Source organism: Trachurus japonicus, chromosome 24 (assembly GCF_045865225.1).
Source record: "Trachurus japonicus isolate A0001 chromosome 24, Traja_1.0".
Taxonomy (NCBI): Eukaryota; Metazoa; Chordata; class Actinopteri; order Carangiformes; family Carangidae; genus Trachurus; species Trachurus japonicus.
Window position 1 is genome coordinate 26,334,515 of NC_140930.1, and position 25,286 is coordinate 26,359,800.

Genomic DNA, 25,286 nt, shown 5'->3' on the forward strand with positions numbered 1-25,286 from the left:
TTCCAAAACTCCTCGTTGGCTTTAAATGCAAAAAAAAAAAAAAAAAAAAGATTTTAGAAGGATTTTATTCATGATGCATTGTGGTAAAATGTAGTTAATGTATGTTTCAAAATTCTTTAGAAAATAGACTTTAGACATTTATTGTCCCTATAGGGAAATTCTTTATCACATGACCATTTACATTTCGTTTCACCAGACACATACAAACATACAAACTAAAATCATATATTTAATTTCTACAATGATTCATGTGTAGGGTGCTTTGTTTAATAATATCATGCAATTTACATTATATCATTACATGTTTTTATACATTTAAAATGTCGTGGAAATCTTGATTCTGCCTTGAGTGAGTCAAAAGAACAAGGCAGAATCAAGATTTCCACGACAAAAATATTATGCTGGGGACGGAAATTGCACTCTTTTGGTGGAATCCCTAGGTGAATTGTCCATCCCTCTCCGCTTAGAAATCCACTACATACATTTGTAAATGATTGGTAAAATGAACTTTGTCCTCCAATGAGCACATACTACCACCAAAGTCATTCCAAAAAACTTGGTCTCACCTTATTTTTCAACTGACTCTTTAGAAGAACTCCAGCTCAGGAATCCAGCATCAAACTCTAGCTCCATGGCTGCAGGGAAGGAAAATGGAGGGATCGACACTCTGCCATTTGATGTAAGTACAGTTATTTATCCATGTGAAATAAATGCAGGCATCTTGAAGCAGAGGGTTCTTTCTATATGCTGTACAATCACCAGGCTCCTGTGAGCATTCAGCACACTTTTCCTTTATTTCATAGAGGTTGCACCACGTTAAATCTGGCTTAATCCTAGTTCACCGTGTGTGGACAAGTGGGAGTGAAGTTTAAAGTTTCTATTTGTGCAGCTCACATAGGTCATGCACATGCACATACTTCACTGAATAGGTTTATGCTTTAAAGTTTGCCACATTTGCGTCTGTGATAAAAGCACAATCACATGAATTACATGTCTATCTCTTGTCTACAGTATCTGAAGTGTGTTTTAACAATGTTTTGGTAACACTTTACAATAAGGGTCCCTTAATTAATGTTAGTTAGTACATTATTAAGCATTAATATATAAACTAATTAATGCTGAGTAATGCATACATAATGATAACTATCACATTATTCAACTTTTAAATGTATTAACTAACTTTGAGTAGTAAACATGAATTAACTGCTTACTAATAGGCTACATTAATTTATGTGTTTCCTAATCCTAAGTAATGATTGTTAAAGGGATAGTTCAACATTTTGGCAAATTGGCCCATTGCCATAATCGCTATAGTCATAGCAGTAGGTTCATTACCTTTAATTGTAGGTGTAAGTAAATTTTCAGTACGGCGGAGCGCAGCAGCTGGCTGCTCAGAGCTACGCTATGGAGGCTAACGGAATTTCTTGGTTTCCCTCATTAAACTCATCAAATTCAACATCCCAAAACTCCACAGCGCTTTTGTAGACAAGTTGTGACCTGCACAACCACCACGCTATGAGATAATGACGGAACGATACGAAACGGAGCCGTTTTCGAGGTAAATACAGGGTAAATACGGAGACTGCTTGCTGAAAAACTGTCCCTGAACGCAACGCGCATCAACGGTTTTGTATGAATTTACCTCGAAAACGGCTCCGTTTCGTATCGTTCCGTCATTATCTCATAGCGTGGTGGTTGTGCAGGTCACAACTTGTCTACAAAAGCGCTGTGGAGTTTTGGGATGTTGAATTTGATGAGTTTAATGAGGGAAACCAAGAAATTCCGTTAGCCTCCATAGCGTAGCTCTGAGCAGCCAGCTGCTGCGCTCCGCTGTACTAAAAATAGCTTACACCTACAATTAAAGGTAACGAACCTACTGCTATGACTATAGCGATTATGGCAATGGGCCAATTTGCCAAAATGTTGAACTATCCCTTTAATATTAACTATATATAAACAGTTAATTAATGCTTAATAATGTACTAACTACTGTAATGTTAATTAAGGGACCCTTATTGTAAAATGTTACCATGTTTTTTTTAATAATTCTATACTAAATACATGAACTGTATGGATAATAATAAAAAACAATGCACACTTAAGTCTAATGTTGGAATGTCACTGAGCTCCTGTTATCTATTTGATTCCATCTGTTCTTTACGTTTGCAGATGGGTGAACAAGTCGATGAACAACCAGAAGAAATGGCAGGTAAAACAAATGGTGCAGCAGTGGTCGATAGAAATAAACCAGTCTATTCTGTGACTGATGTCCCCCCCTGGTACCTTTGCATTATCCTGGCCTTTCAGGTTGGTGGCACTTTTACTCTGTTAAGTCTATTCTTTGTAAACATGATTATTGTAACATGGCTAGGGTTTTTATCGGAGCTGCCAGTGAAATGTAAAATCCCTCTTTGCCTTATGTCAATCCAGAGGAAGAAGACAATACTACTGAGTGGAGTAGCCTACATTTGCGGCGGTCAGTTCTTCACTGTCGTCACTGCTCCTTTCCTCCGCAGCATTACCTGACAGCATTTGGTGCCATCATCGCGCTCCCTCTCATCCTCTCAGAGAAGCTCTGTCTGCAGCACGACAGCCTGACCCAGGGACGCCTCATTAACAGCATCTTCTTCGTCTCTGGCTTTTGCACCATGCTGCAGGTCACCTTCGGTGTCAGGTCAGAGCAGTTGCTGCTGGTTCTTCTCACCGTTCGCCATCCTGTGGAAAATATTGTCAAGACTGTTGAGATATCTACTATAATACATTTTTAATCCAAACAGAGATACTTAATTCCAATGAAAGTTTAATTTCATTATTTATATAAACCTTAAAGTTGCACTAATTATTATTTTTTGTGTTAACAATGAATTATATTAGCTACTTGATGTGAAGGAGTTTGCTCACAGTCACAGAGCAGCAGACAAGAAATTGTAACAATTTAATATAGTGACATTTTTCATAAATGTGTAATATATAAGTAATGCACTGAGTTTATTATTCAGATTTATTTTTTCAGTTGTATGTTCACGTTGTATAGTACATATATAAATGACACATACCCGTGCCAAAGCCCATCCATATATGTTCATTCAACACATAAATCATTAGGGGAATCATGTACAAATATATTATCAGCGTTTCTCAAACTTTTTTCAGTCAGGGCACCTTTCAAAAGTGCATAAAATCTCACGGCACCCCTGTGTAAAATGTAATTCAAAATGACACTGCATAGCCTAAATGTAAATGTCCTGTTTATTTAGACGGGACAGTATTACAGTATTTATGCATAGGTGCCTCTGTAGCCTACATATGCACACACACACACACACACACACACACACACACACACACACACACACACACACACACACACACACACACACACACACAATAATCCGCAATGTGAGAGGAAGAGAGAAAGGTCTACATGCGCGCAGCGCAGGCCACGCGTTCACATGAATATCCACCGGCGTCTCCGCTCCGTTCTCACTCCGTTGCGAACAATCAGAGAGTTTCCACCGGTGGAAGAGGAGAGAGGCTGTGACTCACCATCAATGTGAGACGTGAGCCTGGTACGACGCATTTTTTTCATAGCGTCCGGTGGACACGGACACTGCTCTGAGTGCCCGTGACCAACGGCCGTGTCTCTCTCTCTCTCTCTCTCTGAACGCTGCTGAAACGAGCCGCCAGCGCTGCTTGATATAGGCCTACCTACTGTATATATCAGGGGTGGAGTGGGGCAGGGTTAGAATAAGAAAAATAAGAAATATGGGTAGCTATATTTAGCTATTTCCTTCAGAAGTGGGCACTAAGATCATGGATTTGTATTAAAAGTAGGCTACAGAAATGCTGAATGGGGTGAAAGAGCTGCAATTAGTGCCACTCAAGCATTAACGCTGCTGACCATAACATTACATCCAGTCAGGTATATTTCCCCCTCCCTACTCTGTGAATGGATTTTACTGACAGCGCTGCACACGCCACGGTTTGGGGTCTTGTCCTATCACCAACATGCTTCGGTGCCCATAGGTTCCGACTCTCAAGTGGTTAAAATCCAGAAGTAACGGTACCGCGTACCGACCAGGTACCGACGTACCGGCCCACTTAGCACGGACTGTGTTGTCTTGTTAAATTAATATAACTTATTAAATAACGTGACACACGGGCAGGACTGATAAGCTTTGCTGTTTAGCTTCCGTGAGTCCTTCTATTTTTAGCCGTAGCCGCTAGTTTAATGATAACTTTCTCACCAGTGACTTTTCTCTAGCGCGTTTCCCATTTCCCATGAGGCTTTGCGCCATTCTACAATTTAAGAACGAACAAACATTGCTGGTTATTTTATATGTTTGGTCATGAAAGTTCAGTTATATCTGAACAAAAAGAATTAGATAAAGACAGGAGGCTAAACAAAAATCATTTAGTAGTCTGGATTGATGAGAGTCTGCGTCACTATCGCAACCATGAGTGAGATGTAAAAAGACAAGAAGTGGTATAAATAATGGTTGGACTGTTGGTATCAATTAATTCAAGGAAACCTTGAAGATTATCATGAGAACATGATTGACTTACATTAGCCTTAACTCACTGAGGCTGGTCATAAAGGCCGCTAACCGTGCAGGGCAACCTGTTCGATGGTATGTTGGAGCATATTGGCTGAGCGGCCGACCGGGAGATCTCCTGGTCATCCTGACAGCCACTCCTCAACTAATATATATATTTCAACTCTGAGCGCTCTTAGCGCCGTGACCATAAAAGGAAACTCCGACAGCTTTTTTCCGAGCTCCATAGGATCTGAATGGAAAGTAGACGGTGGACACGGCCCCTTTGCATATATAAAGAGAATGTATTCTATGAAATGTCAGAAGAGGTATTTTTTTCACGGCACCCTTGACGCAGTCAGACGGCACCCACTTTGAGAAAGGCTGATCTATTGCATATGTACATTAACACTATATAGATAATTTCCACACATTTACCAACAGGTATATCATATTATATCTTCATATATTTAATGGATGTATATATATGATAATAATGTCCCCTAATATATTACATTATGGGAATTTCAGTCAGATGTGAGCTACTGGAAATGATTGCACAAGTATGCAGCTGGTTAGCTCATGTTCCTCAACTGCTTCTCAGACTAATTTGATTGATTTGATTTGGCTGACAGAAATGTTTCTGTTCCTGTCACACTCTGTAGGCTTCCCATCCTACAGGGGAGCACATTCGCCTTATTGACACCCACCATGGCCATGCTGTCCATGCCAGAATACAGGTGTCCAGCTTGGACTCAGAACGCCAGCCTGGTCAACACCTCCTCACCTGTCTTCATGGAAGTGTACCAGACGCGCCTCAGAGCGGTGAGCCAACACAAAACACTTCACAGCGACAAAGACCTCTGTGGAGCTCATGATTAATTCAGTGAACTCATCTGGTTTCCGCTGGAAGCAACTAATCATGTTTACTGTTATATTTGTTGTCTATCACTCGAAGACAGAGTGTTATGATGCTGCTAATGATCTCTGTTGTTATGCTCCCGTCCACAGCTGCAGGGCTCTATCATGGTGGCTTCTCTCCTCCAGATCTTGCTCGGCTTCTCGGGGCTCATCGGCTTCCTCATGCGCTTCATTGGCCCGTTAACTATTGCCCCCACGATCTCTCTCATAGGCCTGTCACTCTACGATGCAGCTGGAGCCAAGGCTGGCACCCACTGGGGCATCGCTGCTATGTATGTACAGTAATCACTCGCTGTCATGTCGAATGTCTCTTTGCCCAGTTGGGCAGGGAATTTTCTCACTGAGTGAACAGGTAGTATTTGGAGGTCACAGTCTAAAATTACATTACGAAACCAAATTCTGCCTGCTAATGCTCAAGTCTGCAGCCACCACAGCTCTTTTGACATGTAGATGAGTCTCCCGCGGTGGAGGAGATGGTGTCATCCCCAGTTTCAAGAGATCTGTTCAAAATTGCAAATCATCATGCTAATAACAGTTATTCTCATGCATTCAGGACCGCAATGCTGATCATCCTCTTCTCCCAGTACCTCCGTTTTGTGCCAGTCCCCTGTCCGACATACAGCAGAGTGAAGAAACTGCACACATCCAAGTTGTTTATCTTCCAGATAATGCCTGTATGTCCTTTGGAAAGCAATCACTCACGCAAATCACTCGATCTGCTTCACACTGCAATACTTTGAATTATTGATGGCAGTATAAATTATTTAAGACATATTTGTTGTGTTATAGAGGAACCTGAAAACACTGACATTCATACTCATGTTTTATATTTTAAAATTTTTAAAGATTCTCCTGGGTATTCTGCTGTCATGGTTCATCTGCTTCATCCTCACCATCTCTGGCGCCCTACCGTCTGATCCGGCTAAGTATGGCTACCTGGGCCGCACTGATGTGATGGGGAATGCAATTGCTGATGCTTCCTGGTTTACATTTCCGTATCCTGGTATGTTCACAAGAAGACACAACATTGGTGGTGACAGATGTTTTTTGTTTTTTTAATAAACTGTTAAATAATCACTGTTTGGACTTCTCATTTAGGTCAGTGGGGGACACCAACTGTGAGCCTGGCCGGGGTGATCGGCCTTATGGCTGGAATAATATGCTCCATATTAGAGTCTGTAGGTGATTACTATGCATGTGCCAAGCTGGCGGGGGCACCGCCTCCCCCCAAACACGCCATCAGCAGAGGAATTGGTCTGGAGGGGCTCGGCTCTTTGCTAGCAGGGGCTATTGGTACAGGCAACGGCACCACCTCATTTAGTGAGAATGTGGCAGCTCTGGGCATCACCAAGGTAACGTACCCGAATCACCTGGAAACACAAATAACGTTTTCTCCCATCACCTGGAGCTAAACCACGGCTGCTGTGTGTCAACAGGTCGGCAGTCGAGTTGTGATCCTCCTAAGCGGAGCGATCATGATGCTGCTGGGGATGCTGGGTAAATTTGGAGCTATTTTCACGACCATCCCCGACCCTGTGATTGGAGGGATGTTCCTGGTCATGTTTGGAGTCATAACCGCAGCTGGAATTTCTAATCTACAGGTCAACAGCAGGATCATTTTTATTTCTTTCTTTTTGTAAATCTATTATTTCAACTTCTATTTTCTCTTTCTACAGGTCACTGACATGAATTCCTCCAGAAATATCTTTGTTTTTGGTTTTTCCATTTTTTCTGGAATCGCCATTCCAAACTGGATCGGGAAGAATCCTGATTTCTTAAACACAGGTATACTCAAAAAGAGTACTACTTTTGAACAACTCAACTACTATTAGTCATTTTTAATTCTATTTTCTCTCTTTAATCTGCATTCTGTTTTGTTACTGTGGTTGTTATGGAAAGTTCTGTAATTGATTGTCCTTTCTTCCTTCTCTTCTCTTCTCTTCTCTTCTCTTCTCTTCTCTTCTCTTCTCTTCTCTTCTCTTCTCTTCTCTTCTCTTCTTGTCTCTTTTACACCTGCCCATGGGACGGGAGATGGAAATTAGCGATACGGCTACAATCTCTTTTCATATTTACATTTTTCTTTTAAGATATTCATTAATATGTTTTGTCCCATTTCTAAATAAACTTGTAAACTTGTAAAAGACTGAACTGTCCCTGATGTGTCTCAGGGGTGAGAGAGCTGGACCAGGTGTTGCATGTGTTGCTGACCACCAGTATGTTTATTGGAGGATTATTTGGCTTCATCCTGGACAACACAGCTCCTGGTAAGCTGATATGAGATGTTATTAATCAATGCACATGGCACTTAGCAGTTCCATGTACCTTCTGGACATGCATTTGTTACTTTATATTTATTATCAATCACTCCTCTAACAATCTTTCTGATGCCTGATGTTAGGCACCAAACGTGAGCGCGGCCTCCTGAACTGGGACAAAGTGGACCCTGAAGATTCTGGAAATACCTCAGAAACAGAGGAAGTGTATGACCTTCCCTTCGGCATAACTTCTTTCCTCTCATCCCGCTCTTGGGCTCGCTACCTCCCCTTCTGCCCATGGAAGGGCCACACATTTCAGCCCACGTGTGAGAACAACAGCATGTTGGAGCTCCAGGGAAAGCAGCAGAGCAAAGCAAGGAGAAGTGATGGATCCGTTGTGTGAGGTCTAAACTGGAGATAGTCTGGGAAAAAAAGTTTTATGTGGGGAAATATTATAGACCAATATCTCTTGCTGTATGTTTGTTTTAAAACAGAATCATATTTTTTAATAAAACATTTTCACGCACTGTTTTAAAAAACAATATAAGAAGAGTAGTAAAACTTGGTAGATCAAAAATATTACAGTAAGTTGATTTCCGTTTTCTATTGTGCAAAACTGCTTGCAAAACATTAACATGGTACTGTACTCATATTTTCACTACGTACTGTATATGCAATACTGTTCATGCTGGAAGAGAAATAAAAATATCTGAGTGTGAACTGTGGCTCCCACATTCTGTCAGGACCAATTAAATGAGAAATACTAAACAATCAAAGTGTTCCTGTGTTCTCCCCTTACTCGGAGCCCCTCCAATAACTCCTGGCCGATCACACACGAGAGACAGAGAACTAGAATAATGTGCTCTTCATTCTCCTCTTTCAAAGGAAATTAAATTTAGCCTGTGGGTAAATTTATTATCACACAGCACTATCTCCACACACATCCAGACAGCTGCATAAAAACCCACAGCAGCAACCCTCCAGCTCTTACTGTTGTTTCCCTTTTGTAAAAGCAAATAAGAGATAACACAGCTCCACAAACTTTCTCTATGCCTCTCTCACTCTGTATTCATTTCCTCTGTCTAACCACCTTTGACAGGCAGGTGGGATATGGTGCTGTAACGCTTTGATGTGTGTGGAGCCATCACTTTCCCCCCCTAAGCCCATACTGACCACTATAGTCAACGGCTGGCTGCACACTCTGATGTTATTTCAGGATGATACAATACCACACAGCACTGAGTGTAAGTTGCACTCCTTTTCTGAGGTCTTTTTTTTTTGGACCTCACTGAGAACACATTACAGAATATTACATTTTGAGAGGAGGTGGAAAGGAAAGGGATTTTGCACAGTAATTCACACCACACTATCGCTGTGTGGAAGCAATCTGTGTTTCAATAGAGAAATTATCATGAGGGCTCAGCGTTTCCCTGCTCATCAGGGATGGCTTTAAATCACCAGAAACATATATATTTCTGTCTCCAGCCTTGAGGAACTGCCTTTATTTTCTTTCAGAACTCTACATTACATCATATGTCCTCCCCAGCTTTCACACTGCTGAGTTTATCTTTCTGACATAGATATTATTACAAATACACAAAGTGAGAGAAAAACAGAAAAAACACACAGATATATTATGATTCATAACTAGTAGATGGGACTGTAATGCAGGCAAATGTTCTCTACACTCCTGTTGATTTATTCATTCAAACACAAACAGGGTAAATAAAGAATATGAATACACACAGAAGTAAATATATTCAAACTGATTCCATTTACTGTCCCCTGTTCATTCATGTGACTGATTTTTATGTGAAACCTGCAGTCTGCATGGACATGCACTCATATTTCTTCACTGCCTCCCGTGCTAGAAACCGCACTGTGTTCCCGCTCTTAGAAATGTATTGAAGCCCCACAAGAAATTCTTCAGACTTTAACTCCAAGCTGAACTTCAAGAGCACATTCTGAGAATTACAACGTGTTCCTCTTCAATACAAGGTGCTAGTAACGGGTTTATATTTTATTGGGCTGTAATAATCGGGTTTGTTCATTTCCTGAGCTCAGTGGAAGATACATTTGTTCAGGAATACAAAATAAAGCAGCATGCTGAAGGGAAAGTGGCTCAGGATTAAATTTGATAATGCTTTAGTACCCAGTGTTTCCTGTCCTCATTTCTTATTGTAGTAATGCTGTAACTCTCTGGTAATCAGTCTTGAAAAGGACCAACTAAGCAAGTATATTTAAAGTCCAGTTAATTGTTTGAAAGCATGACGGAGTGATGTGTCACTCCCCAACCCAACCATGTGCCGAACATTATGGGTTACCTCCCTCGCCTGGAGAGATGAAGCGCTCCATAGTCACAGAAGGAATATATCATTTGCCTTTGAATTAGTCCGATCTGCTTTAGTAAACATGCCAAATTAAAAAAGTTAAATGGTGGTAAAGCACTGGAGCAGTAGCACTGAGAATAATTTAATGCTACCATGATTTATTCCAGTGGTGTCATTTTCATTTTGTTTGTTAACTATAATTCTGGTATAAATCCAGCCTCAAAGACACTTTACTCCATCATCAATCAACTGCGATGACACAGACATGGATACAGAAAAACACACATGTAAATGAACGAGCGCAGCAGGCTGTAACTGATAAAACTAGTCTGCGACGAGAGCACAGCTGGGCGCTGAGAAATAGCCTGAAATATTCATAATGCTGCAGTCTCTCCTCACTCATCATGATTTCTCTCTGTTTCCTTTGCTCTGGGATCAAGTCAGTACCTCTCTCTCTCTCTCTCTCTCTCTCTCTCTCTCTCTCTCTCTCTCTCGTTGCCTCTCCGCTGTAACAGACACCAGAGAAATCTGGGTCCATGGATGCCCCCTGGCAGCATCTTAGCTCTGCAAACTTTTCCATTCCCAACACATCCAGAGTTGCAGAGTTTGTGCATTTTCCCAGGTCAGATGGATAATTCTCTCTCACCCTTAGACCTGCTCCTGCCTCATCACAGTGCGGTCCCATAGGTGGTCATTAACAAAACCAGACAAGAAATGAAGACAGCATACTTTAAGGAACTGCTTACTAAAATAAAAACTCAAATCTTTCTCGTTGTACTCATTAATACTCTCCAAAACAAGAGGGATTCTGTAATCCCTGATTATAGACCAGTTGCATGTCAGAAGTTAAGGGAGCTTTAGTTGTGATGGTGTATTTTCCGAGGAGCTCAGATACGCACTCATTTCTTTTACTGCAATGTTTGGCAGAGTGTATTATTTTCATTTGAACACTGGAGGGGGCTGCAGGCCAAACGTTGGTCTTTGTGTGATTCAAAGAGTGATTCTCTCTTTCACAGTGTCACTCTCAAGTTGTCAAGAGGTTATCTCACAAAATCTAACTTTTCAACGCACGTGTACAGTGGCCCTGAGTAAGGACACACACACTCGACCAATCCAGTACATTGACAGAAGTCTTTCAATGAACAGAGGGAAGCAGATTCTTCTTGACGAGGTTTGTCAAGAGCACGTCGACCGGTGACTTCTGACATTACGTAAGACACAATCCCTCTCTTCCCCTGTTGAAATCTGGGGAAAGTCTGCTTTCCTCCAGGCCATCAAAGAGGAACCAAACGTTACCAAAGCGAGCTGCTCTGCTGTGATCTTCTCTAATGTTGGATGCACGCTGATGAACGCTGTATACTGTACATCTCTGATCGAGTCCAACTCCCTGAGTGAAAGCTCAGTCAGTGGACTGATCTTGGTTTTCCGGGGCCCCCTGCTGACTCCAGTGTGAACTAGTGCGCTGAGAAGGATTTTCCAACACCAGTGACACTGTTTGTCAGAATGTCTCTTTTTTAACTGGGTAAAGCTTTAAAGACATCACAGCCTTTATTGGTGTGGCCCGGAGAGACTCCATCTTGGAGACTGTGTCAGCTGTGATGTTGGGTATTAATCTCTTCACTGTGATACAGAGCTCTGTAGATCCAAATCTTATGTTCATCTAAAACCTTCTGCAGACACAATGTCAGCCTAAAGAGAGAGAATCCACACATCTCTTTGTGTGGACAGATATTTTCTTTCTTACACATATTCTCTTCACAGTCCAAAAAGACAGGAAACTGACTCACAGCAGTGAAACCATGATGTTATTCAATATCCAAATATAATTTTAAACTACACATGTTCCACACAATCTAGCCCTTAGCCTTATATTGGGTTACAACTTACAAGTATTATTGTATTATATGTGTAACCGGATGGTAAATAAACCCAGATGTGATTGTACACTGCAATGTAAGATTTTAAAGCAGAAGTAAGCGATCCGGTCGTTTTGGCTAACTTCCTGTCAGCCGATGGAGTTAGCAGTCCCCGTCCTCGTCCCTACGTCACCACATTCACGCGCATCCCTTGGCTGCACACACAGAGAGGACCGCCCCTTTATGCCGTTCTCTCTCCTCATTGGATAAAACTTGTAGGATACAAGGAAAGTTTTCTCCTGGGCTTACAGCAGAGCAGAGTGACTGACAGACCCGTGTTTCGGACCAAACACTCTATAGAAGTGATTGCTGTCAGAAGATATGTATACTATACTAACTATGTTATAATGTGTTCTTTGCTTATTTTTTTCTCCTTTTATATGTAATCTTTTGTAAGACACATAAATGTACATAGACACTTTTTGGTCACAGGGTGGCAGGACTGAGCCCTGTTAGGTTTTACCGCAAAGTGCATTTTGGGTTGTTGTTGTTTTTTCCTTCTGCTGGATGTGGGCCTGGTTGCAAATTGTGTAACAGACACTCTGTTGCTTAAATCAAAAGGATGTGAACACGCTATAGGTGTCAACCACGGTTAGCAGCTAACTTCTGTGCTAAGTGAGGAAAACTCAAACACGTGGAACGACGACTGGTGAAGTGTAAGTGTCTGTTTTGGTAGACTACTATACATTTTAAATGGTGTTTGTTGAATGGTTACATTACTGACCTTGTGTTGTGTTGTTCTTTGTGATTAGTTCCTCGGCCACTGCCGTATTTTGAGACATTTTGTATTTTATTTCTTTATTTCTTTTCAAATATCAAAACTGAGAAAAGCCCTCTGATTTTTTGGGTTATTGATTTAGGCCGACTTGCAAGCCAGAGTAAAGCTATAAAACCCAGTTATTGTGTTCTGTGTGTGCGTTTCCATTCCCACGGGCTACATAATGACATATATTGTATTATATTATTTATATACGGTAGAAATTAAATATATTGTCATGGCTTATCATTTTCTTCTACTTATAACGATTTCTAACCACCTCAACTCTGTTAGCAGAAATTCTGGCTCATTTTATAATCAATACATAGTCAAAGCATATGGTGGATGCTTGGAGATGGTAATGTTCTGGTGTGAATGTTCAGGAGTGTTGGTAAGTTGGGGGCTGCATGCAGACCTTTCAGGATCATAATCAGAAAGTATCATAGGTTAGCCAGACAGTATTGTGTGACTAGTGAAATGTGTGAATGTGTCACACTTTGTATTTGTAATCAATTTCCTCACCACCTCATATTTTCCTGCAGGATATCTACAACTTAATAATAATGTGTGCTATTTATACATATATATTTGTTTCAGTTTTATTTTTTTTTCATTTCAGAATACCAACAGCATGGAGAGATCCTTGATACAGTGTGCAGGATGTGATGGCTATCGTCTAAAATGGAGATAGTGATGTGGACATGGAATTATATGTGAAAAAATAGAAAAAACATGCACATCCCTAAGTCTAAATGCTGGCTACCGGACAACACAAAGGAAAGTCAGAAACCCTTCCTCAGACTCCGTCTACACTAATAAAAAGTAAACACTAATGAAAAGGAAATGGAGCAAAGGTGTTTTTGACTGGGTCTTTCTGACTGGGATTATCACTGCTAATGAACACCAGAATTCATCTTTTTGTAATAAATGACTATTCATGAGGCGTTGTTGTGTGGTGCAGTGGGTGGAGCAGGCGCCCCATATGTAGAGGCTACGGTGCTCACTGCAGTCGGCCCCTGTTCAAATCCTGCATCGGGCAACCCTTTGCTGCATGTCGTTCCCCCCTCTCTCTGCCTCCCCATTTCCTGTAGACATGTCCTGTATACTTTACTATCCAAGCATAAGTCCAAAAATATACATAGAAAAAAAAAAATTGACTATAAGCGAGTCATCTTTGCTGGATTGACGGCTCGGTGGAAGCCACCTCATTCTTTAACTACTCAATCTTGGATTCTCTCCTTTTTGGACGTCATATACATACCTAGTGCCTTTGTATGTCAAGTCCCTTTTGTCCTGTCAATGTGTCTGTGTGTGTGTGTGTGTGTGTGTGTGTGTATGGGTGTGTATTTCAATTTTTTTTAAATTTTTTAGGTTATGTTTGTAATTTTATTTTTATTTTTACTTCTATATTTTTCCATTGTTATTTTATTTACACATTTTCATGATGATGATGATGATGATGATGATTATTATTATTATTATTATTATTATTATTATTATTAATAATACTTTCACCATGGTCCTTCCCATGACACGTTCTTATGTCCTGGGCTAATTGTCTTTCATTGAGAATTTTGTTGGACTTAATGAAAATGAAAATAAAAATTTGATCACAAAAATAAAATAAAATTGACTATTCATAAAAATATGACTGAGGTTATGATTCATGTTATATACTGTTCTGGGAGAAAAGCAAAATGCATAGTGCAAATGAACCCTTGAACCATGAACCCTGTTCAGACAATAGGTCCAAATAAAGATTCTCTTCCCCTTGAGGCCAATTCTGCAATATTACAAAAACATTTTTTTTCCAATAGGTTTTACTTTGGGTGTTACAGGGTTAAGGTTATGGGGATTGCAGTTCATCATGAGTCTCACATCCTGAGGTATCACTAGAGAGATCTTCATGTGAGCAATTCTCAAAGTGGTTTTAGTGGTAGACCTGTGAGGCCCTGTGCACAAATACCACAGATATTGTCATAATAGTCTCCTGAACTTGCAGCTGCATGACTTCACAGCTTGTTTCATTTCCACAAGACGCACCAGATGCCAACGCAAGTCAGTCACCATGAGCCAAAAGAAGAAGAGGAAGCAGACACACTCCTCTAAATGCTAAATTTGTCATATTTTTTTACCCTGTTCATCACACTAAAAAGGAAATCTCTGGCTGAAGTAAGTTATACTTTTATGTAATTTCTCATCTGCTATGTTTTGGAAGTCAGTGTAACACAAATGTAAAAACTTCTTCTTTTGTAATTTAATGCATGTTGGACTGATTTTGGTATATAATTTTTCCTTTGTTTTTAAGATATCAAAAAGATGCTTAGACCTGTATATATCAACATAGAAGTGAATAAAAATGTTTTTCAAGTGACTAAAATGGGAAGTTAATAATTTCAGACCCTTGGTGAGGAACCTTTTCACACAGCAGAAAGAATGAGGGAGAAAAGACTTTTATTTAGCATTCTGGGATTTGCATGTGGACACACAGCTGGGGAACCATCAGACAGACATTTACAGCGCAAATGTCATCAAAACATCACATGTTTCAGATAAAGAACCTATATAACTTATATCTCCTGTACAGACATGTAACTATTGGATCATGGAATATATTATACACAGTTATACACCTGTAATGTGAAGGATGTAATCACTTTATTGTGAAAAGTAGACTCTTCACCTTATCTGGTGTTTAGATTAACCAACAGAATAAGAACAGACCACCCTCAGCACACCCAGGACTGCTGTGTATAATGTTGTTTTTTGTGTGGGATGTAACAGGTTTTCAGGTAGTTCAACCTTTCAGGTCAGAAATAAACAGCTGCCAAACTTCTGATTCTCAGAGTTGAATCAACTCTGTCATCTGATTTAGACAGAGTTGAAGTGTGGGAACTTCCTGCCTCTTTCAAAATAGAAGAATGACTTCCTCAGCAGTGAGACATCGATAAGGAAAGAGGCAGTGCTGAGCTACTTGTGGTCTTCCCAATAAACCTAAGATAATAAACTCTGTCAGGTTCTGTCTGCATCCCCAGTAACTTTGACAATAATCTGAGTATCTCTCTCCAGCAGTGACAATTCTGGAAACATTCAGTGGAACTTTTTCTTTGTAATAAAATCTGCCCAGTATGTTGAAAACTGCCTGTGCTTCCTCTGTATATAAGTCACAGGGAGTTTTGCAACATCACAGTGAACAGAGGTCACTTTCCAAGTTCTCTTTCTTTCATTTTAAAGAGTTAGGACATCTGGTTCAATACAGTTAAGCTAAAATTCATAGACTGTGTTATTCTTCTCCATAATCACAACACTTTGTTGCCCTGACATGTTTGATGATGGAAAAAAATCTTTAACTTTTCTTTAAAGCAGAAGTAAGCGATCCGGTCGTTTTGGCTAATGCTGTGTTCCAGGCAGGCTTTTGAAACCGTAAATTACAGCTTCAAGTCACGACTTACGACTTTGTAGCGTTCCAGGCAACCCACTCGTGTTTTTCCGACCTGTTTTACCTGTGAAAGTCACTATAACGGCCACTCGTAACTTCCGACACGTGAACTCGTACCAGATCGAACTGGTACGACTTCACAGGTCGGAAAAACACGAGTTACGGGTTGAACGCACCATAACGTCTTGTCAGCCGATGGAGTTAGCAGCCCCCGCCCTCGTCATGGATCTATTGGTCCTCGTCCCTACGTCACCATATTCAGGCGCATCCCTTGGCTGCACACACAGCCTTTCATGCCGTTCTCTCTCCTCATTGGATAAAGGTTGTAGGATACAAGGAAAGTTTTCTCCTCGGCTCAGAGCAGAGCAGAGTGACTGACAGACCCGTGTTTCGGTCCAAACACTCTATAGAAGTGATTGCTGTCGGAAGATATAACTATTTAAGACTTATATTAACGCAAAAATATTGCTTACTTCTGGAAACCTTTAAAACTTTTCATTTTGTATCTCTTCATCACTCTGCACATGTGGTTAACCATGGTGACAAGTTTCTGCTGTGAATCTCAAATGAGGAAGTTGCTTTGTAGATGTTGTCTAAAATAAGTGAAAAGTGGAAAAAAAAGTGACATGATTAAACTAAGTGACATGTTTGCAAATGCAGGAGCAAGTGTCTGTCTGTGAAGATGGTGACAGTCAACATTTTACTGAGTGTCCTCTTTGTTTCTGGTGAGTTGTTTGTTTATTTATTTGTTGCCAATACTCAGACTTTTATGATGTGAACCTCATTTAGATACAAAGCAAAAACTATATAATAAAAAAGTGCAATATGAAACATGACACTGGACTTTCTCTTCATGCAGAGGCTGGATTTACAGGTGTTTTGGCAGCTTGCATGCATATCATCAACATCACTACACCAATACAGATGGAGGCACTGACTGGATCTTGTTTGCTAATCCCATGTCATTTTGAAGGAAGCTCAGAAAATGAATCCAAGGACTCATGGAGCACTGGAGTGTGGATTAAAAGTGACTCTAGATTTGCACAATATCCATGCAACGTGATCTTCAACAGTAGCAGCACAGCCAACAGCTACCCGATGAATATTATTGGAAACCTGAGTCAGAAAAACTGCACCACTCTATTTTCTAATTTAACCACAGATTATACAGACAAATACTTCTTCAGAATCGAGAGGGAGTCATTCAAAGCAACAGCTCCTTGCCATCCAGTTCACATAAATGTTGCGGGTAAGTCTGAAAACTGAGTTTCATTTATATCAATAAGTCTCTAATATCATGAATGCAGCTTTGGTCTAGACAGGAAACTCTATGACCCTCGCCTTCACTGTGAAGCTAAAATTTAGCTAGCTACACTAATAGCGTAAAATGTCTTTGTACAAATTGAAGAGAGAAATTGAAATGATTTTTGTTTCTTAATCAGTTGTGTTACGTTATGACCACTTTTGGAGAATCATCAACACGTATGAGGGAGGGGGTACTTGTGGTATGGCAAAACGGCTCAGGGGGTACGCAAGTCAAAAAAGTTTGGGAACCACTGAGCTAAATGATAAATAAAATAAAAAATATGATCAATGTATCAATAATTAACAAAGAACATCCTGACTGAAACTGCTGACATACTCAGTGGACACTTTATTAGAAGCATCTTTTTAATTGTAAGTAGAGAAACATTCACTTTTCACACCAGCAGAGTTTTTTCCTTAGTTCACATCAGAACAGGATTTAATGTGTTTTCCACATTGATTTAATGCTGTATTTTGTGACAGTTTTACACTCTAAAGCATTTATAAAGGGTCATGTGCTGTGTTCTGGTGTTCACAGATTCTCCTCCCAGACCAACAATTGAAATCTCAGGTGATCAGAGGGAGGGGGCGTCTGTCACTGTTACCTGCTCGGCTCAAACTCCCTGTCCACACTCCCCTCCTCAACTCACCTGGAGCCTCCATCAAGACCCTCGCAGCATAATGGAGGAAAACACTGATAGAACCTTTACAACCAAAACTCAGAGGATCATGACTCTGTCAGAAAAAGATGATGGACACAACGTCACCTGTTCTGCCAGCTACTCTGTGAACAATGGACGAGATGTCAAGTCAGCAGAGGTTAAAATAACTCTCAATGTTTCATGTAAGTCAACCACTTTGTTTTCTCACTGAATCCTGTCAGAACAAGAGGATTCATGAGATGTGACTTTACTCCACCCAACAAGGTAATAAAGGCCTGTCTTACATATATGTTTGTCACATTTCCTAGATGGTCCCAAGGACACCTCAGCATCCATCAGTCCATCAGGTTTGGTGTCAGCAGGGAGCTGGGTGAACCTGACCTGCTCCAGCAGAGCCAAGCCTCCCATCAGCCACTTCACCTGGGTGAAGCAGAGCACAGATGGAGTCATGAATGTGTCTGAAGGAGCCCTTTACAGTGTCAGGGCCACATATGGAGCAGTTTATTTCTGTGTGGCTTCCAATGCTGTTGGTAATCAGACCTCATCAAAGGTCCATCTGTCTCTTAGAGGTAAAGGTAATCTATTGGAAATCTTGTTTCATTGTCTTCTCCTGTGTTGTAGATCTTCTTAGTTAGTGTGCATAGGAAGTGATGCCACAGTAACTAAACTGAACTGCAGTAGTGGCTTCATAGTTGAACATAGTTGAACAATAAATCATGTCTTCTTTGGTGTTTAACCCTGGTCTTGTTTTTCTACCAGGAGAACCTCAGCAATGGAAGCTGGTTCTTGGAGGAATCATTGGGTTTGTCGTTTTCATCTGCTTGATTGTGTTGGTCTGGTAAGTACAACAAGTCAAAGATGACTTGACTCAGTCACTGACATCGTCATCTTAGTCTTGACACTTTATTGGCATATGGTATGAAAGTTAAACATCATTAATCTAACAGCCTCTTGTGCCCTTCAGGCGTTTTAAGTCCACACGTTCAACTGCACAGCAAACTCAGGTGGGAAAATATCAAACATAGGCTAATAATGAGTTGTGTGAGCTGAATGTTTTCATCTGTTCATATTGTCTGACTCACTCCTCTACAGTGCCTCTATCAGAGCAGTCTCTGTGCTGTGTTGTCTGCATCCTGATGAAATAAGGTTGACCTCATGACACTTCTTGTTTGATTTGTTTCTTACAGAGTCAAACATGTGACGAGGTGGCTATTGACCATAAAACAGAGGAAGGAAACATCCATTATGGAGAGATCGACTTCTCCAAGCTGAGACATGGACCGTCCTCTGACTCCCTGCAGGACAGTGGACAGCAGCAGCATTGTGTGTATGCACAAGTCAATGTGTCCAAGACAGCAAAAAGGTCCAGACAGACTGCAGACAGCCCAGAGGATCTCTATGCTCAAGTGATGAAGAAATGAAAAAGACAATTTGAGTGGCGGAAAAAAGACGATTTGATTTCTCTAAAGACAAAATTTACATGAAGTCATTGAAAAGAAATGTTTGCTTTATTTATTCTTATTGATATGTCTGTTTTTAGTTGGTGGCAGGAAAACATTCATACTGTAGATAAGACTCAAAACAGTCATGCTCTGCTGCTTTCTCCGTCAACTGTCAACATCTCCATGTTCACATGTTGTTTTCTTTTAGCTCTGAAAAGGGAACTGAAGTGGCACCAGAAACACTTCTGCACACCCATCAGAAATAAACTATGATTGTCTATCTACATTTAGAATATGTCCTATTACATTTTTTTGTGAAATGATCTTGTGGTATGTTCGTTAATGTTCAGTATCATCGATTTATATACAGGCCTTCAGCTCCTCAGCATTCTTCAGACTAATTGTCTTTAACAATATTCTGATTATTAAAAAATGTCAAAAGAGGGGGTCATTCAAAGCAACAGCTTCTTGCCATCCAGTTCACATAAATGTTACAGGTAAGTCTGAAAACTGAGTTTAATTTATATCAATAAGTCTCTAATATCATGAATGCAGCTTTGGTCTAGACAGGAAACTCACCTTCACTGTGAAGCTATTAAACAACATAAAAATATTATCAATGTAGTTAACAATGAACGTTGTGACTGAAACTGGTGAGATACTCAATAGACACATTATTAGAAACATCTTTTTAATTGTAGAGAAACATTCACTTTTCAGACCAGCAGAGTTTTTTCATTACTTAACATCAAAGCAGGATTTTGTGTTTTCCACATCGATTTAATGCTGTATTTCGTGACAGGTTTTGTTTTTTTTTGGTAACACTTTACTTGACGCCTATCTCTATAACACATTATAACCATACTTATAATGAGGTATAATGCAGTTATAACACATAAACACTCATAAATGTTCATAATGCTTTATAACAATAATCATAACACACCATAAATCATTTTATCATGACTTATAAGGTCAAATATTAATACGTTATAATTGTTAGTAACTGGCTGACAATGCTCACATTTATAATGCATTATAAATATAGTTATAATGTGTGTTTGTCTTATAAACATGTATAACTATCATTATAAACACATATAAATCACATAAGACTTTAAAACAATATAGGCCTAAGCATAACACATTATAGAGCATTATAACTCTATTATAATACTAAGACCTTATACCATTATAAATTGCTCTATGATGTCTTGTGCTTATTGTTATAAAGCCTTATGATAATTAATGAGTGTTTATAATGATAGTTATACACGTTTATAAGCCAATTATAACACATTATAACTATATTTATAATGCATTATCGATGTGGTCATTGTCAGTGAGTTACTAACAATTATAACCTATTATAATACCTGACCTTATAAGTCATGATAAAATGCTTTATAGTGTGTTATACTTATTGTTGTAAAGCATTATGATCATTTATGAGTGTTTATAACTATAGTTATACAGTGCTATAACTGCATTATAACTCATTATATGTATGGTTATAATGTGTTATAGAGATAGACGTCAAGTAAAGTCTTACCTTTTTTTTTTTTTTTTAACAGTCAAAATCATTTATAAAGGGTCATGTGCTGTGTTCTGGTGTTCACAGATTCTCCTCCCAGGCCAACAATTACAATCTCAGGTGATCAGAGGGAGGGGGCGTCTGTCACTGTTACCTGCTCGGCTCAAACTCCCTGTCCACACTCCCCTCCTCAACTCACCTGGAGCCTCCATCAAGACCCTCGCAGCATAATGGAGGAAAACACTGATAGAACCTTTACAACCAAAACTCAGAGGATCATGACTCTGTCAGAAAATGATGATGGACACAACGTCACCTGTTCTGCCAGCTACTCTGTGAACAATGGACGAGATGTCAAGTCAGAGGTTCAAATAACTCTCAATGTTTCATGTAAGTCAACCACTTTGTTTTCTCACTGAATCCTGTCAGAACAAGAGGATTCATGAGATGTGACTTTACTCCACCCAACAAGATAATAAAGGCCTGTCTTACATATATGTTTGTCACATTTCCTAGATGGTCCCAAGGACACCTCAGCATCCATCAGTCCATCAGGTTTGGTGTCAGCAGGGAGCTGGGTGAACCTGACCTGCTCCAGCAGAGCCAAGCCTCCCATCAGCCACTTCACCTGGATGGAGCAGAGCACAGATGGAGTCATGAATGTGTCTGAAGGAGCCCTTTACAGTGTCAGGGCCACATATGGAGCAGTTTATTTCTGTGTGGCTTCCAATGCTGTTGGTCATCAGACCTCATCAAAGGTCCATCTGTCTCTTAGAGGTAAATAATCTACTAATGGAAATCTTTTCTCATTGTCTTCTCCTGGGTTGTGATAGATCTTCTTAGTTAGTGTGCATAGAAAGTGATGCTATGGTAACTAAACTGAACTGCAGTAGTGGCTTCATCAGCTGAACTAAATCATGTCTTCTTTGGTGTTTAACCCTGGTCTTGTTTTTCTACCAGGAGAACGTCAGCAATGGAAGCTGGTTCTTGGAGGAATCATTGGGTTTGTTGTTCTCGTCTGCTTGATTGTGTTGGTCTGGTAAGTACAACAAGTCAAAGATGACTTGACTCAGTCACTGACATCGTCATCTTAGTCTTGACACTTTATTGGCATATAAAAATCATTAATCTAACAGCCTTTTGTGTCCTTCAGGCGTTTTAAGTCCACACGTTCAACTGCACAGCAAACTCAGGTGGGAAAATATCAAACATCCCTGTATAATAATGAGTTGTGTGAGCTGAATGTTTTCATCTGTTCATATTGTCTGACTCACTCCTCTACAGTGCCTCTATCAGAGCAGTCTCTGTGCTGTCTTGTCTGCATCCTGATGAAATAAGAGGTCAAGACACTTCTTGTTTGATTTGTTTCTTACAGAGTCAAACAGATGAAGATGGCTATTGACCATAAAACAGAGGAAGAAAACATCCATTATGGAGACATCGCCTTCTCCAAGCTGAGACATGGACCGTCCTCTGACTCCCTGCAGGACAGTGGACAGCAGCAGCATGTGTGTATGCACAAGTCAATGTGTCCAAGACAGTAAAAAGGTCCAGACAGACTGCAGACAGCCCAGAGGATCTCTATGCTCAAGTGATGAAAAAGTGAAAAAAAAAAAGTATTTGGTTTCTGTAAAGACAAAAGTTACATGAGGCCATTAAAAAGAAATGTTTTTATTATTAATTTTTATTGATATGTTTTTAGTTGGTGGCAGGAAAACATTCATAGGCTACTGAAGATAAGACTCAAAACAGTCATGCTCTGCTGCTTTCTCTGTCAACTGTCAACATCTCCATGTTCACATGTTGTTTTCTTTTAGCTCTGAAAAGGGAACTGAAGTGGCACCAGAAACACTTCTGCACACCCATCAGAAGTAAACTATGAATGTATATCTAAATTATATGTCCTATTTCATTTTCTTGTGAAATTACCTTGTGGTATGTTTGTTAATATCCAGTATCATTGGTTCACATGCTCTGTCATACAGGCCTTCAGCTCCTCAGTATTCTTCAGTCTACTTGTCTTTAACAATATTCTGATTATTAAAAAATGTCAAAAAAATAAAAAATAAAATAAAAAAGGCCTTGTCTTTGTCCAGTTTTTTATCCAAAATGTTTTTCAGGTAAACAGTGTCCCATCATGTACAGGCTTCTAACACATGATGTTGGGTGAAAGTGACAGGGAGTAATGTTATCATTTCCAGTTAGACTTCATGATAGAGCCATAAACTCTTGAGATTCAGATTGAGATACATGGTTTATTCTGGTGTTTGAAAGAGAGTGAGGTTTGTGGGAGTGTTTGAAAGTGCACTTTTGTCAAATCGTGTTTTTTATACATGTAATAAACAGAAGTCCATGTTGCCTTTTAGTTTGATCTTTCTGAAATCTTAATGTGACATGACTCAAACTGTGAAGCCTCAGTGAAAGAAAGACAACACAAATGATGGTTTGATTTTTTGCTTCTAAAGCTACTTCAGAGAAAACTACATTAGAGGAGTTAATAAAAATGTCAAAGCTTCCTGTTAGCGTGCAGCTCAACTTGATGTTTGAGCTGATGTATTTTAGTAGTATTGGGGTCCCAGGTCTGAACTCAGCTTGTCTTGAGAGATGCTCATTGTTGATGCAGCAGCATCACCTGCTGTCCAACCCAACAAACTACCAGCTGAGGACAAATCTCCTCTCCATGTCTTTTTTTAAAACATTTTAAATACTTTTATTGAGTCATCCAGTCAGTAAATCCTGCTGATGTACTAAACTTTGATCAACTTCATCCACATCAGACTGTTCAACCAGTACAAGACCTGTGGACAAATCAAGTAAGGACAAACAATGATTTAACTTCAACTTCATTACTCCAGCCTTAGAGCACTGCAGCAAGTCCTGTTGCTTGTTGTGACTGCATCTGTTTCTTCTACTGTTGTGTTCATGTTTCTGCCATCACTGCTCCCACTGTAATAGGCTACTGTAATACTGGCACCATCACTACTGTTCCTGCTGCTTCTTCTGTTGCTATCTGGATTAGCCTACTGCTCTAACTCAGCAATACAGAATCTCTTCAACACAACCACAAAGAAGAACCAAACTAACCAAAGTTTTCTTGAATGTGAATTTATTTTCCTCAGTCAGTAACAGAAGGAAAGTCTGTGAACTGAAACTGTGTTAGGCCCTTGTTCTCTTTGTGTGTTGTTCTGTTTAGAATAATGCCACACTCTCCATTCTTTGAGTTACAGCATTGTGGTGTTGAGGTGTTTTTGCACAACATTATAATATCACAGTGAAGTTGATATTTGAGTATTTCAATATTCATCAGTCATCAAGTCATACTATTAGTGTGCAAAATTGTGTCTAGGATAGTTTTACACAGTGACCACCAGGGGGCTGTAGACTACCAGTTGAGAACCCCATGTGTATATTGTATCATTTCATGGCAGAAGTATCCTACAACACCTTTTTCTTGTGGAGTTGTAGTCAAAAGCAACTGGACTTCTTTTCTTGCTTGAAGAAAAGAACTGGTACTGGTACAGTTAAGCTAATGAGGCTGTTACAGATGTTCCCACTGGAGCACCAGCTCCTGTCAGGGGTGATGAATATATTCACTGATTTACATGATCATGCTTTTTTGTCCAACTTCTTCTTTCTGCCATGAAACACAGGTTATAAAAAATATAAAATGATTACTGAAACATTGCTCCATTTGCTCCTCACACGTCCCCCTCGATCTGTGACTAGCTCTCTCCACCACCACCACAGCCCTTTAAATGTCTCAGTCATTCTATGATGTTTAGCAGCTACTGTCAAAACCCTGACCCTAATCCTAACACCCCCCCCCCCCAGCAAAACCATTATGCTATTTAAAAAAAATATCCAATGTTGTACATATAGTCTATTTTTATGCATTCAGACTCAGACCAGTTGGACCTGCCTTATTTCAAAGTTCATATAACATCCCACATCATAAAATACTTCATAATACTTCATAAAATATTTTTCTGTGCAAAAACAAACAAACAAACAAAAAAACCTTAAAAAACTCCAAAGTACAACTACAGGGGGATAATAGTGTAATTAATTTAGGCTACCAAATTACCACTGTTAGGTAAGCTAAAACTGATCAATAGTGAACATGATATCATGCCAAGAAAAATCCCAATAGCCTACTTTAATGTACTTCCATGTAGCCTACAGATAGACAG

The 25,286-nt window shown here is 39.8% G+C and overlaps 2 protein-coding genes and 1 pseudogene across 4 annotated transcripts; all 3 read left to right on the forward strand.

Moving 5' to 3' along the window:
* Positions 1-490: 490 nt before the first annotated feature.
* On the forward strand, positions 491-8,484 carry LOC146962093 (solute carrier family 23 member 1-like). The gene is made up of 12 exons (XM_085771478.1): positions 491-679; positions 2,170-2,307; positions 2,517-2,674; positions 5,201-5,360; positions 5,547-5,728; positions 6,010-6,130; positions 6,303-6,459; positions 6,555-6,808; positions 6,893-7,057; positions 7,133-7,241; positions 7,625-7,720; positions 7,855-8,484. Exons 1-12 carry the CDS (start codon positions 632-634, stop codon positions 8,112-8,114), a joined length of 1,848 nt encoding a protein of 615 aa, XP_085627604.1. The 5' UTR covers positions 491-631; the 3' UTR covers positions 8,115-8,484.
* Positions 8,485-14,786: 6,302 nt separating this feature from the next.
* On the forward strand, positions 14,787-19,548 carry LOC146962094 (myelin-associated glycoprotein-like). 2 transcript variants are annotated; one of them, XM_085771154.1, is made up of 8 exons: positions 14,787-14,886; positions 16,814-16,878; positions 17,013-17,402; positions 17,997-18,302; positions 18,429-18,689; positions 18,880-18,958; positions 19,085-19,124; positions 19,308-19,548. In XM_085771154.1, the coding sequence occupies exons 2-8, from the start codon at positions 16,836-16,838 to the stop codon at positions 19,539-19,541; spliced, it is 1,353 nt and encodes a 450-aa protein (XP_085627280.1). In that variant the 5' UTR covers positions 14,787-14,886; positions 16,814-16,835; the 3' UTR covers positions 19,542-19,548. The 2 variants fall into 2 exon arrangements, with proteins under 2 accessions (XP_085627280.1, XP_085627281.1); XM_085771155.1 differs by lacking the exon at positions 14,787-14,886 and having other exon boundaries at positions 16,800-16,878.
* Positions 19,549-19,881: 333 nt separating this feature from the next.
* Positions 19,882-22,803, forward strand: LOC146962095 (cell adhesion molecule 3-like; annotated as a pseudogene). The gene is made up of 7 exons (XR_015035275.1): positions 19,882-19,892; positions 20,007-20,059; positions 21,184-21,486; positions 21,613-21,873; positions 22,057-22,135; positions 22,250-22,289; positions 22,472-22,803. The product of XR_015035275.1 is annotated as a cell adhesion molecule 3-like (transcript).
* The last annotated feature ends 2,483 nt before the right edge of the window (positions 22,804-25,286 follow it).